The sequence below is a fragment of the Sebastes fasciatus genome, chromosome 11 (assembly GCF_043250625.1).
Source record: "Sebastes fasciatus isolate fSebFas1 chromosome 11, fSebFas1.pri, whole genome shotgun sequence".
NCBI classification, from domain to species: domain Eukaryota; kingdom Metazoa; phylum Chordata; class Actinopteri; order Perciformes; family Sebastidae; genus Sebastes; species Sebastes fasciatus.
The window spans coordinates 14,723,093-14,738,117 of record NC_133805.1 but is presented as its reverse complement, the minus strand read 5'-3'; the positions used below and the strand labels follow the sequence as shown (position 1 = coordinate 14,738,117).

Below are 15,025 nucleotides of genomic sequence, written 5' to 3'. Positions count from 1 at the left end.
AAACAACCGTTATTAATCACAGTTTGTGTTTGTTTTGTGTATTTGAATGTACAGGTGAATAAAGAAAGAAGATATTTGGTGCAGAAACATCCTCGAAGATGCTTAACAGGTGGGATAAACCCTTCAACCTCGAGGTCATCGAAGAGGCAAAACACTTTTTAGTGAGCAATCATAGCATGCTCTCATCAAAAGTTTTTACCCCACTCCTATGAAATGGTCTCTTCACTGTCCCATTGTGATATTTTGTGCTTCATGCTGCAGCACTGATGACCACTAAGGGGAAGAGAGGGTCAGCAGCTGCAGTTTAATCCATCCCATTTCTATCATCGAGGGTAGGCTAAATAACAGAAACACCTCTCAGTATAATGAAATACAGTTCAACAGCACCACAAACTACATCCTCCACAATGATCCTAAAGTTGAATCAACACCTCCCTAAAACTGTTTCATCAAAAACGGAACATTATAACCTTCATGAATATTATATATATATATTGCGGAACTGTTTTATTAATGTGGGTTCAGACCTCAAAGTCCAGTTCCTGAAACAAACCAATGCAAGAATGATGATGAAGGCAAAACTCAAACTGTTTAGAAACTGTAAACAAAAGTTATGCGGTGGATATGTTGCTCAATTATTGGTGATACAGTTGGCTCTTTGTGCAACTCAAAAGTTGCCTGGACCTGTGTGATGTGCTTTCCTTTGTTGTGACAAGAGTGTGTGAAAGTTGTTCAATTTGACTCATTTAGCAGCTGGCTAGTTAGCTTGCTAATTCCACCATGCTTTCATGCTACACTGGTTACAGAGAATGAGCCGACCAGCGGGCTGGTGGCCAGCAGCAGCGCCAGGTCTTAACAATCCGACCGTCACTCCCCGCCGCTAGGAAACTATGGAGCTGCCGACTGCTCTCCTACTGCCGAACTAGCCTCCAAGACTCCTAGCGGCGGGGAGTGAGGGGGAGGGACCGTGGGTATAGCTAGCTATATATTGTCTCATTTGTGGTCTGATAAACAGTAAATTCATCAAATTCAGTGGTAGCAAAAGCGCAATTAAACTACTAGTTCACCAGTCACCAAATGTAACCAATGGAATGACACATAAATGGTACGCTTCCTGTAATTGGTTCGAATGTTCACACCAGAAATTAACCACTCCAGAGGTCACGTGACAGCAGTCCGAGACCACCCCTATGAGGCGGACCAGAGAGCGGTTGTTTGGTCCGCACCAGAGTTCGAGTCAGGGGTTCACACCAACCTAAATGAACCGCACCAAGGCGGTAAACGCTCCAGGGCTCAGTTCAACCGGACCAAACAAGGCTGGTGTGAACGCGCCCTTAGACTGCATTCGTTTTCGCCAGGTGTACCTAATAAACTGACAACTGCGTGTATATCAAGATACATATCCATCTTCTTCTTTTTCTCTTTTTTTTCATTTGGACAATTCTGATCTATGTATGTAGACATATTTATAGCAGAGCTTGCTCCATTTTTCAAATTCTCTCCCCTCCAAAAGATGAAAAAGTAAATTACATTATGGATTGTCATCAACACAGACTTTATACAGCTGCTCCACAGACTCTGAATGGGACTTACGTGTATGAGACAGCATGGGGCTTACTATCAGAGTCCACAGAGATAATCTTTTTTAATTTTAGCAAAGCATCCCTTCTTCCCACTGAATGTCTGATGCACACTATGATCCACTCCTCTGTATTTTCACTCTGTGAACCTTCACACTGGGGCACTAGATGGCGTACTTTCCCTGCACTGAGTGAATGGGGAGTTTGAGCTTGACAGCTTCTGAGAGAGTCATCCAAATTTAGCCCAGTAGTCTAGAGTGACAAAAATACAACTACTGCAACCCCAAGGCTATAGCTGACATTATTCTGCTCTTCATGGCAATACAGTAAGTTGTGAGGCTAAAGAGATAAAATGTCAGCTGGCCTTTAGACTTCCCATTCTAGACACTACAGTGCTTTAAAAAAAGGCTACAAGTTTGATATTGTGCTTTAAAAAACCTGCCTTTTCCCTGGCAGATGATGAATCCTACTGATTGATTTTTGTGTCTCGTCGTCAGTCATTTGTCTCCCTTTGGCGGTGGCATTTCAGATGAGGCTCAGACATATTATTAGAGGAGGATCAAAGCGCATGTGTCCCTTTTAGTCCACCATTCATGACTCAACTGCAGCAAGGTCTCCCTCTCTCTTCATCTCTCTGGTTATTTGTCGGCTTTGATCATACAGTCCATTCATTCCATATCTCGCTTCTTGTCTGTCTTTTAGCGGGCATGCTCTAGCTCTCCGTTTGTCAGGCACATGTCCCAAGATTGCCCTTTTCATCCCCACCACCACCACCACTACGTTTTTTGTCTTTCTGCCCACGTAGACCCCCCACCCTAAGAAACGTTCTGCCTAAAGCCCTCTCATCCCCCTGTGACACCCCGCCATTCGTTACTCTGTTGGGTTAAGCAGGGTCATATCAAAGCCTTAATGCCTATATGTGTGTTTGTGTGTGTGTGTGCATGAGAAAGCATGGTCCCTCCTGCTTGAGCTAGATTATTCTAAGTTCCTGACCTCTGGGTGGCGAGAGGGGCCCCGTGTTTGGAAACACAGGCACTTGTCTTTGTCTCTCCAGCCCGGCGGGGGAGCTCGACCAGGGGCCTCTCTAGCCGGGTGAGGACGCACTCGGCCTGTCCTGGGGCTGCCGGTCTGTCCTCTGATCCTCACCACCGCCGTCTTAATAATAATAATATACCGTGAATACGCAGACAGCTGGCTGGGCAGGCAAACACTCCCAGGACACACACACACACCCTCAAACACACACACGCGACAACAACAGGATGAGTTTGGCTTGCAAGCAAAAACATTGATCCTGAGTCCCCTCGCTGTGAGTCAATCTGGCCCCAATAGCCATTCAAGTGTATCTGCTTGATCTGATGTTTCCCGATAAAGAGAGATTCCTCCCAGGGTGTGTGTGAGAGTGTGTGTGTGTGTGTGTGTGAGAGATATTGATTGCTGAGTGACATGGCACTATAGATTCCAAGCAGCTGCTAAGAGTTTAAACGAGGCCTATAGCATATCATTAAATCTCTTTGATAATGTCAAAGGAAACTCTGGTAAAGTGTTTTTTCGTCCTCTAAAGTGAGTGTTGCATTGCAGGTTGCATTTTCTGCTCGGCTCTCATACTGTAAAAACATCCACACTAAGGTCAGAGGTTGCCAGGCCAGAGGTAAGGAAGCCCTCTAATTGAGGACCATCAGATCGATCACCCTCTGTCTGATTGGGGTACAGTGGCCTAAACCTTTTAGGTGCAAAGGCCCGGCTCACTTTGACCTCCACATCAGTTTCTCTCCTACATTTAACTGAAGACTTGCACACATAAACAGGAAAAACTAGCTTCAAAATCTTCCCTCAGTGCTCTCACAGGCTCTGTGTTGGTGAGCTAGGGTCCGTCATTGCACAAGTTAAATATGGTTATCTTCATAGTCCCTCTTTGCTTCTGAAGTTTCTCCTCTAAGACAAAATTTCTGACAGGAGCATCCACCGATTTTAGATGAGGGCACCCAAACCTCCTCCTTACGCGGACCTCTGTGTACTATCATTACAAAGGTATGTGATACATCAAAAACAGACGTAATCCATGATGAAATATGTTTCCTTCAAAACGCAGTTTACAATGCAGTTTTGTTATATGGGAACGTACTTTTACCAAGTTTTATGGCAACCCATCCAATAATTAAAGGTTATGTTTTCACCGGCGTTGGTTTGTCTGTCTGTCTGTCTGTTAGCAGTATTACTCCAAAAGTTCGCAATGAATTTTAATAAATGTTTTTGGAGGGGTGGAGTGTAGCACGATGAACAATCCATTAGATTTTGGTGGCGATGTGGATCATGATCCGTATTCAGGATTATTTTTAAGGATTCTGATCAGCCTGAGCATTAAGACCACAGGGCATAACACATGCGACTGATGACGCGTTGATGACGTGTGACCCAGCCCCCTTCTGAGAGCAGAGAGATAAGTGTGTGGATGTGTGGCGAGACATCGAGGTGCAGGAGCTGCCGGCCGTCCACAGTGAGAAAGAAAAAAAGCGGTAGATGACGGAATGAGAGACAAGGTAGTGTAACGTTATACAGACATAAAAAGGCTTCTGAATGAGAGAGGCATCCGCCGATACGTTACACGGAAACACACCGTGTTAATAATAAGCTGACCACCTCACGGAACCGCCAGCTGTGAGCTGTGATCTATTTTTAAAGTCACGCACCTTGGCGGAGGTCTGTGCTGTCCGAGTGCCATTCTAGTTATATGTTATATAAAATATTTAAAATATTTCAGTCTGGAACAAGGTGATAGAGCAACATTTCCATCCCTGGAGCTAAGTCGGCAGCATGGCTTAAAACATACAGGTTAGGTGACAAAGCAACTGAAAATTCTGTGAACATGTGGTGCCCTGTCTGTGGTGTATCCTGCCTCTTATGCCCAATGTGTTTTTTGGGCGGGGGGGTATTTTTAATCTTTATAGATATAGAAAAGCAGCAAGCAGCTGACAGAAAACAAGTGGAAAGAGCCCAGAGACATTGACACCATGACACACGTGGGTGGATTATTTTTTAACACACCTTCAAATGTTACTTCTTTTTCAAAAAATGAGTATTGCCAATAATCTTAGCTGTATGCAGGTTTTTTCAGAAAGCCAGAAATGATTCCATGAACCCCAAGAACTGTGCTTACGATTGCAATTTCACTGGGTGGTCTAGATAATATCATATCTCTGTATTGATACAGCATGTCAGCACTGAAAAGCATCAGCCCTCCAGTTCATACAACTCTACGTGACTGTAGTAATTCCAGATGAAACATTCAAGGCCGCCACAGTGCCACTATCACTGAGTGGAAAGTCTTCTAACTCCTGTTTCCATTCACTTTGACCACACAGGGCATGTTTTTACACATATTTGTATAGAGGAGCTTATATACACACACACACATGGATACACACACATATACTTCCAGATGGCGGAGGTGCTGTGGTTACGAGTGCCGTTACCACAGGTAATGTGATCACGGCGCGGAAGGAATGATGTGTTTATATCATCAAGAGTGAGACAGGATAGAGGGAGGAGAGCAGAGGGGAGGGGAGGACAAACATGACGTTAAAAAGGAGGCGAAGTGAGAGGGTGTAAAAGGCACACAGGAATGCAACGCAGCGGGAGGGAGAGATAATAAAGTATGAAAACTGGATGATAAACGACGAGAAAGAGAGGAGAAGACAGGGAAGAGGAGGGAGTCTGCCTGTCAATCAGATTAGGAACCAATCATTCGACAGAGGATTGCTTTGACCTGAAACCTGCCGGATCACATTCGCTCCTGCACACATACACACGGATGCACTCAGTATCGTTTCCACAGTTTGCATGGAGATAAATGTGTCTCACTCGCATCCAGTCTGGTGTTAAGTGCACGTATTAGGGCGTATCAGCATTCATGTATGTGCTCCGTGTGTGTGTGTGTGTGTGTGTGTGTGTGTCTGAGTGTAAGTAAGTGAATGAGTAATGAGTGAGTGATGGATGGACGATAATGCACATTTACCCTCTCTCTCACGAGGGCTCGAAGCGCTTAGATGTCTAGCCTCGGCTCACACACACACTCAAACGCGCAGAGTTGCGTTTGATAAGACGACTTCCCTCTTATTCATTGTATGCCATGCATAAATCTCTTCCCTGCTCCTCTTTCATTTCGCGTTTGTCTCTCACTACATTTATCTCCCTCTGCATCCCTTATCTTGGACCTTTGCTTCACTCTCTGTCTCTCTCTCTTTCTCTCTCTCACCCCTTGCTGTCTGTCTCTTAGTAATGGAGCTAATTTGTTTAGCACACAAAGAGTGTCCGTCCATTAGCGCGAGCCCATTCCGTGCCAAGAGAGATGGTGACAAATCACACCAACATGTGTATCTGCTCTGTGTACATAATTGTGTGTGTGTGTGTGTGTGTGTGTGAAGGAAAGGTGAAAGAAGAATCCACCCTTCCTGGGAAAGTGTTTGAGAAATATTTTTGATTTTAACTTTGAATGAAATGTGACGTAATGTGAAAGGGTCTCTGCAGCTTTCAGCCACTTTGAGCTCCCTTTTTTTGGTTTGCCAGACTCAAATAGATATTTGCCAATAGACAGACTTTCTCACCACCTGCACTTCATTTTATTGAATTAAGTGAGCACAGCAGGAAATTCGGCGGCCTTTGTGCTACCTGTAAATGCAATTATTTTCTGTAGCCCACCACTTTTGCCACTTTCTGCCCTCAGCCTGCTTCCTCTCAGGACAAATATTTATTTAGTCTCAACCCTCAGCCTCAGACCTTTTACTATCATGGGCACTACTTTGGTATATTTTATTTTACTTTACTTTTGTTTATTAGTCTATGTCTGGGTATGAGAGACAAGAGTATTATTATCAACGTGACCAACTTTCTCCAGCAGCCAAAATGTGGAATCCAAAGAAAACCGAGAAACAGTGAGAAACTTTCACTGAAAATAAATCTGACACAGATTTACTTTATCACAAATGGTCTGGTTAACCCCCAAGTTTTGCGTATCTATCAAGGCTGTCCTCGACCAAAGAAATCTGTAAAACTGAGTTTCTCCACAAAGAATCACACAAAAGCACCACTTTAAATCTTGTGTTTACCAGAGATGTGCTCATACATTTCTTGGAAATAAGTCATTCAGCATGAAAAACATGACTAATCAAAAAAAAAAAATCTTGGTCAACTAAGACCAAAATGACTGATTAGTCGACTAATCGACTAAGAGGTGGCAGCCCTAGTATCTATGATTTCTTGAGGACATCAACAATAAAACATGACCTCTTTTTAAGCTGTGACCCAAATAAGTGCCTCTTTCACTAATTCCCTATTCCCTATAGACAAACAGTAGCCTAATAAGTAGTACATTGACACATTGGACACTCGTGAACCATAAGACATCACCCAAAGGTAGTAAATGTAATGGTCTATAAAACGTTAAGCACTGCATTGAGAGAAAGTGCTGTAAATGCCGTGTACATTACTTTTTTGTTGTAGTGTAAAGGGCTTTACACAGTGCACACATTTCCCATTCAGAATTTGAACACACTCAGACAGCACATGAAAAAAAAAATTAAATATGGTTATTTTTCAGACATCGCCCTGTTCATTTGGGGAAAACAATACATAGACCTTTTTTTAGCAGTCCTTGTTGTAGCAGGAGAAGCATAGATGCTGCTAATTATATGAACAATGGCATGCACAATATGACCCTGAATCTGAAGCAGTTAAATGGAATCCAACCATCATCTTTTATTATTTACACTTTTCCTAATCTCCATAAACAGATTCTGCATTCACATGTCGAATCTGTAGGCAACAGGACAAACAGTTGGAAAACAGTCCGTGTGGAAAGAGTAGAGAGCAAAAGAGGCAGAGCACATTGGCCGAAATGCAATCTCGGAACCCACCGGCTATCGTCTGACTATAATTTAGGTTTTTATTGGTTTAAATGTATCTTGTAAACTGGCTTCTTGTGAAACAAGTTGTCTCTCAACTCCAACTCCAGTTTTGCCCGGATATCCGCTGGCTTCACCAAAACCCCAGAAATATAGCCCCTTGCCCCAAGAGGTTTATCTGTCGTCAGACCGATAACCAATGGGTTCCGAGATTGCACTTTTCCTACGGTGACATTTCAACATGGATTCTGTGAAATAGGCCTGCTGTTTATAAACCATTTTTTCTAATTCAAGGAAATAAATGAATAATTTCAGGTGGAATTTTTCCCTCAGCAGCTTTATCACTCCTCTAATATGTCCTTCATAGTTTCAGACACTATTGGACCAAGGATTAAATGTCACTGAGGCATCAGCAACTACCTACTCTAACAAGGCTAGAGACCTGATGACGGCAGTTCTGTGTGATCCGTATGTATGACAGTGAAGCCTGAGTCCCTATTCATATTCAACTCGATCTCAGCCAGCCTATCGATATAAGGCACTAAGCAAGCAGGAAATGATTGAGCTCTGAGTTGGCCATCTCTCCCTCCTCTCTCTGCCAACAGGCTGTCACTGTTTGGGCAAAGTCCAGTTCGTCATGATGACTCCATCCTTTCTTTTATCCATCCATCCATCCACGCCTTTGATATGATGTGACACTGGCTGCAGCAAACATGAACGTCCTGACATGCTCCCATTTGTATTTATTACATTCAAGATCATTTTGTGAGCGACGTAAAGATAGATATTTTTCTTATTCCGTGGAGAAATTGTTTTGCAAATTACCTCGTTGTTCAAATTGTTGCCCACCTCATTTCCCCCCCTGGTGATTCTGCATGTTTTCTCATTACTGGCTAGTAGGTCAGCTCCGGCAGGAATGTGATACAGGAAGGCAAGGTCAGTTTTCATTGATTGTTAAATCATTTCTCTGTTTGAGAAGGACACGGTTAAGACGGTAAGACACTGACTGCTCTGCCCCAGCAAGACTTACGGTAAACATCCTTCTCCAGGCTCAGCCATACTGGCCAGACAACATTCACTTTGCCTTTGAGTCAGCAGTCTGTGTGCGTGTGTGTGTGTGTGTGTGTGTGTGTGTGTGTGTGTGTGTGTGTGTGTGTGTGTGTGTGTGTGTGTGTGTGTGTGTGTGTGTCCACCCCCAATATTTGGTCTCTAGCAACCAGGGAAAAATCAGGCGCACAAGGCCCAGATGAGAAGACACTTGGAACAGTGTGAATATCCTCCTGTCTGTCTGTTTGTTTGCCTCTCTGTCTACATAGCTGGTATCAGTCTCAAGGAGATCCTCCCACTCTTTCTCGCTCTCTTTTTGTGGGTAGAGCTGGCAGACTTTTCCTCCCTGAATAGCTGTTTTTATCCCTCTGTCCCTCCGTCTCTTCCTCCCTATATCTCTTTGGCTGAATGGCTGTCTGGACTGAGCTAAAGGCTTTTTTTAGGGGGGGGCTCTGAGACCTGATGTTGAGATATTTTTGAGCTCATACGTTTTAGGATTTGTGGCCACAGTAAAAACCGCAACCTTGCTTCTGACTGATGAGATGGGGGGCCTTGAAGACCACAAGGTGGGGGGATGCTGAAGGGGCTCTCGGCCTGCGTATGCAGCCGAGACAGGGAGACAGACGGGGGCAGGGAGGGCTTTGTGCACCAGCCCTTTCCCACACTCCCTTTCACCTTTTGTTGTATGGCAGCACCAGGGCTCTCTGACATGACGAATCGCTCTGCCTGCTTAACTGAGACGGTGGCGGTAGGAAAGTAAGAGTGGAATGAAGTGGAATGATGTGTGTGTATATGTGTGTGTGTGCAGTCTTGTCCTTTAATCTTCATGCCCGAAACCTTCCCCGCTTCCTTTCCCCTGTCCTGCTCCTCCGCTCCAGACCGAGCGGAGGAGTCGAGGTCTCAATGCTTTCGAAGCTCTAGATGGTCAGATTCCACAGCGGATGAGCCAGACACATTCACGCACACGCTCATACACACACTAATTCCTCTGCCCAAACGCCAGCACCAAGCTGTTGCCCATAAAGCGTTCAGGCTGTCACAATAGAGACATTACCACATGAGTGAGTGGCTTTGAATGGGGCTAAGGGTGTGTGTGTATATAGAGTGTGGTGGCTACGGGGGGAGTTCCTGGCAAGGCAGACGACCCTGTCATCACCTCTGCCCCTTGTCAAACAAGTGATCGCCGCCAATGGCACATGCATGCAGCACACAGTCTCGCACACACTCCTGCTACGCCGCCCGTTGCGCTTATCCAAGTTGCATCTCCACTTTGCTACAGTCCTTTATTTTCTTTGACAGGAGCTATGACTGAAATGTGTGTGTGTTTAAGGGAGAGAGAGAGAGAGAGAGAGAGAGAGAGGGAAGTAGGGTGGCTGGTTAGCTGACCAAGACAGATAAAGTGAATAGCTGACCCATCCAGGCCAAGCAGGGTGAGGGGTGAGGATCCAGAGGTCGAGAGAGGAGGGAAAACGAATGAAAGAAGAACTCTTTTCAAAATGAATGAAAGGGCGAGGAAAAGATCAGCGCTTCCTTGTGGAAATAAACTCTGTAAGCTTTAGTGAAGAGAGTGAAAGTGTGTGAGGGCGCGAGGAAACACATGACACATTTCAAATGTTTGTAGACTACTGTCGCTCAGCTCTGTCAGGGAATTGTCACCGCGTTCGTTTGCGCGCAGCCTTGAAATGTCATTGTGCAAAAAACAGGCGCTTTGCACCGGCGAGATCGCTCTTCCACGAGGCATGCAGGATGTGTGCGCATGTGAGCGCGGTAGAGGGAGTGACAAGGGTTTAAGGGGCCGTGTCACGCTGTCACTGCTGGAATGCATGACAGCAAATGTTTTGTCACCGTGCGGATGAATGCAGCGTCATGGCAGCAGAAGAAGAAGAAGAAGATGAAGAAGAAGAAAGGAAAAGGAGGAAGGAGTGAGCAGAGGGAGGAGAAGAGAAAAGCACTAGTATTTTTTTTCCTTCTCCCCACACTCAATGAGGAAATTAGGTCATCCAAGTAAAGCCATTGCGGGGAACAAATCATCATCATAATTGGACCCTTAACAAATCTGTGGAGGTGGCTGCTTCACACACATACACACACAAGAAAAAACACAAAAGCCGACACACACACACACACACTTCCATAGCAACACACATGGCCGGGAGGGGGTAAAACAGAATTTCAGCATAAATCAGGGGATGTTTGACAGTTTTATAGCTCTTTCAGGAGCCTCATTTGGGACAGAAGCGTGATAGAAGAACGTTGCTCGTGGTAAATATAATTGTGGTCATGATCCTTCCATAAATCACGGCGGGGTTACATCACATTTGCCTGTAAGCAGCGGGGGAAATATCCCAGTGCATCAGGTGACCTGCGAGATCTCTTTCTTTACCCCATTCTTTAAGTCATGCTGAGCATTCACAACAAGAGAAATGGCAAATTACATATGGAAATAGGTTCTAATTTCACCCAATTTATATTCAAAACCACACACCGAAATGCGTAGTTTGTTTTTTTGCACTGATTAAAGATATATAACATGTTAATTAGTGAGCTTTAGATGTGCTGGTATAGGCGGATTTTGTTGCCTTCGGACAGAGCCAGACTTGCTGGTTTTTCTTTGCATCCTATATCTCCATGAACTGGTGCTTGTTTACAGTAATGTCATATTTTGTGTTGACCTCGACTTACAGGTGATAGAATTGGTGAAAACAATTGGAGAAGCTGAAGGCGTCTTCTGCCGTCAGGGGCAGGGGTTTCGCCTCATGAGCTCTGTCAGTAGGCAGTATTAAAGAGGAGGAAGATTGAAAGGTTGACCTCACACACTCCCAGATCCTCCTTGCACATTTCATTTGACAGGCTGCACACGTTATTTATTCATGTTTAAAGAAATTCTGCTCGATACCAACGGCAAGATCCTCACACATTCCTGATGCCCAAACCTCAGCAAAAACACATCATGTAATATAGGCAGAATAAATCTCCATAAAGTGTTTGATTGGAGTCTGTTGTGCATGTCAGTGTTGTCTACCGCTGGTAGCATCTGCATGCTACCATATCAACAACCGAGCAAAGACAGAGAGAGGCAAGCCAGAGCTGACACTAATCCAGTAATTGCCATGTGCCCATGTCGCTCATCAAAATAATTGACAGTATTTTCTAGAGTGAGATGGGAGTGTTTATGCTGGTGCTACCCAGACAATACTGAAGATCCCAACAACTCTGGATCAGTAATGAGATGGTTGACTTTGTTGAGGTTTGTTCTTCCCAACAATGTGGTTCTGGGTAAATCCATGGAGACTCAATTCAGGCTGTCTCACACACCGTTTGTAGCTATTTCTACGAAAAGTAATGCACTGTAATTTTTATATAAGAAAATCGATTTGAATGTAATCCACGTAATCGTGAACAAGGAAGTATAAAGAGCAACAAATGCCGCATAGGGAGGAAGTCAGGGTGGATGGGTGGCTCAGAAAACACCAGACTTTCGCCCAGGAGACCGGTGTTTGTACCCCGTGTGAAACCAGAAGTCAATGTTAATGTATTTGTTGCGTAACTTCCTTACTTAAGAAACACCACTTCCAGAGATGTTTTAACCAAAACCACGATCTTTTCCGAAACCTAACTAAGTAGTTTGGTTGCCTAAACCTAACCAGGTTGTTTCCTGTGAAGACAGAAGTTTATTTTGAAAAGACTGTATGCATGTAATGAGCAGAAATTGACACGTGTGTCACATATCGTTGGAAAACACACGAGAGGAATAACTTTTCGCAAGGTATTATATGAACCGTTGCATGAGGATTTGTTGCTCAGTTTACTACATGGAGATTTCCCATTTAAAACGACTATCTCACCTAAATATTCTAACATACTCATTTTGACTTGGCCTGATGTGAATTAAATAAATAAAAAAAAAAAAAAATTTGGGTCATAGAGGTGATTGCTCCATTATTGTCATAAAGGTCTAAATTTGCTTCTAGTTCTCAATCATGATCCTTTTCCCTGCTCCTGAAAGGGGGACGGGATGCACAGCTGTCACCGTCTGATCTCAAATGAGTTGACCATTAAAAACAGCTGAGCAAAAACAATCAATCTAAATACATTTACTACACCTTTATGCATCTCTTTTGCAAATAAATGGGCTATAACATTTCGAATATGTGCTTAGAATCATCTTATCCCATAAAATGCTTTGGTTTTGTTGTGACACGTACTGTATAGCCTATTATTATACGTTGGAAGCACAACGCATGGCTTTCAGTTTAGGCAACATTGGAAGAGATTACAAAGTTTGTATTATATACTTTATCTTCACATCACAATTCATAATTAATCTGGAAAGTAAAAAGTTTTTCAGTAGATTAGGACATATACTTTGCATGTAAATAAGGTGCCATAAAAACATCAGAATAGAGCTTGTTTATCAAAAAATCCCAGGGGAGGTTCCCCCCGAACCGCCCTCGAGGTACGGGCTGTTTATGTCACGTTTACTCATATCATTATGCTGCTTCAAAACCATCATCAAAACATCTGCATGATTATATGGGTATTGAAATAAATAAATAAATATGTGCTACTGTAAGTTTATTTTCTATAAATCACTTTTATGCACTAAATATTTGGAAGAAGCTCACAGAAAACTGCAGGTTCAACTCTTAGTTCTTTTAAATCAAAGCTTAAAACTGTCCTGTTTGCTGCTGCCTTTTATTAAACCAGATAATGATCTTATACTGCACTACAACTTTTAATCTTTAATGTTCTTTTGCACTTTGTCGCAATGTTCTTGAATGTTTATGTAAAGCACTTTGAATTGCCCTGTTGCTGAAATGTGCTATACAAATAAAGCTGCCTTGCCTTGAAGAGGGGTGCCCTTTTTCTGATGAGCACCTGCCCCCCAAAATGTTGTGCACGTCACTGCCTTGAAGCTCTGACAATGGCATGTGTTGTTGTTATTAAGAGTGGAGAAAGAAAACAATATTAAAAGTCAGTATCAGGCTAAACCACTTGTTCAGGTGGATATTTTTTCTTTTTTACAGTGTAACCTAGTGTGAGAAATCTCCAAAGGCCTCTATATACCACCCCAGAGCCAGGAGGCTGATTGACAGGACTTGGCTGGCTGTGGACCCTCCCAGCGTCTCCTCCTCTCTCTCTCTCTCTCTCTCTTCCCTCCTGTCCTCACTCCCTGCTCTCTCTCTCTCTCTTTTCCCTCTCTCTCTCTCTCTTCCCTCTCTCTCTCTCCTCAATCGCAAGGCTGCGCTCACCGACTCGACACCGCCGACAGGGATGCAGCGAGGGCGCAGCGCAGCCTGAAAAATGGCACCAGCACCACCACGCGTCCTGTGGATCTATCCATCCCTCTCACTCCTTCTACTTCTGCTTTTTCACGCGTTGTCGCCGTGCCGAGCCTTACGGAATTACCCGGAGAATGAAGGTGGGTGTCCTGATGTGTGTGTGTGTGTGTGAAGCTTAAAGTGGAGTGCGTGGAGGTTGTGTTGGCTGAGTCTGGATGGAGAGTCCCCATTCCGCGGCTCCACTTGCCGGAGAAGGAGCGCAGAGGAGCGGATTGGAGCTGCGGAGGCTCCCGTTAAGTGCTCGGCTCGGTTATGAATGATGCATAAAGAAAAAGCGAAGAGAGAGAGAGAGAGAGAGAGAGAGAGAAAAAACTGTTCGTCACGTTTTTTTCTTTTCCGAGCATACTGACATTAAATTTGTATGACATATATACACACACACACACACACACACACACAGAGGCAAGCTGCCATGCTGAAGATAGATGGAGAGGGCTGATTTCACTTTGTCACATCTGGGAAAGCTTCCTCATGTTTTTATTAAATCTCTGCAACTATATTTCAGACATTAAAGTAGCCTAACTTATAAAGATGATGCCAAAACAACATTGACCGCCTTCTTCATTCTAGATATCTTCATTATAAAGCACTGATAAATGCTTTTTTCTTTTCTTTTTCTTTCTGCTGTGTAGCCTCAGTCTGCAAATGAGGGGCAGCAATTACATTAGATTTGTCACACGCTGCTGCTGCTGAGCCTCTCTCACTTATTGTATTAACATCGATGCTCGGCCTGAAATTAGCCAATGCATTTACTCACTAACTACTCCTGACTGGCTTGCTGGGGCTGAAACATGGGAGCTGGCTTGTTTAATGGCAAGTTGCACTAAATGGAGAAAAAGGAACAGAGCCGTGTTGCGTGCACAAGTTATATCCAGGTTTATAAAGCAGATTGTAGCTTATTTGAACTATAATTGTTGTTGTTTTTTTGCTGGCTGGCTGTCAGACAGGACTGGAGATGATCCAGCTGTGACTTGATTGTCACTCTGTGAATCATTTCATTCAGTAAGTCCACGTCAACACAGCTGTCCATCCCTGCTAGGAGCTGGATGCCTTTCACTGATATTCTTACTCACTCTCTCTCTTTCTCACACACACACACACACACACACACACACACACACACACACGCACACACACACACACACGCAGAGGCTTA

At 44.0% G+C, this 15,025-nt stretch overlaps 1 protein-coding gene across 2 annotated transcripts in view; it reads left to right on the top strand.

Annotated features, from left to right (window-relative positions):
* Window positions 1–13,738: 13,738 nt before the first annotated feature.
* LOC141777019 (ephrin type-A receptor 3-like) overlaps window positions 13,739–15,025 on the top strand; it is a 98,878-nt gene continuing 97,591 nt past the window's right edge. For both annotated transcript variants that reach the window (XM_074650938.1, XM_074650937.1), the window contains exon 1: window positions 13,739–13,949. In XM_074650938.1, coding sequence (XP_074507039.1) covers window positions 13,832–13,949 — 118 coding nt within the window. In that variant the 5' untranslated portion in view covers window positions 13,739–13,831. The remainder of the gene's footprint in view (window positions 13,950–15,025) is intronic.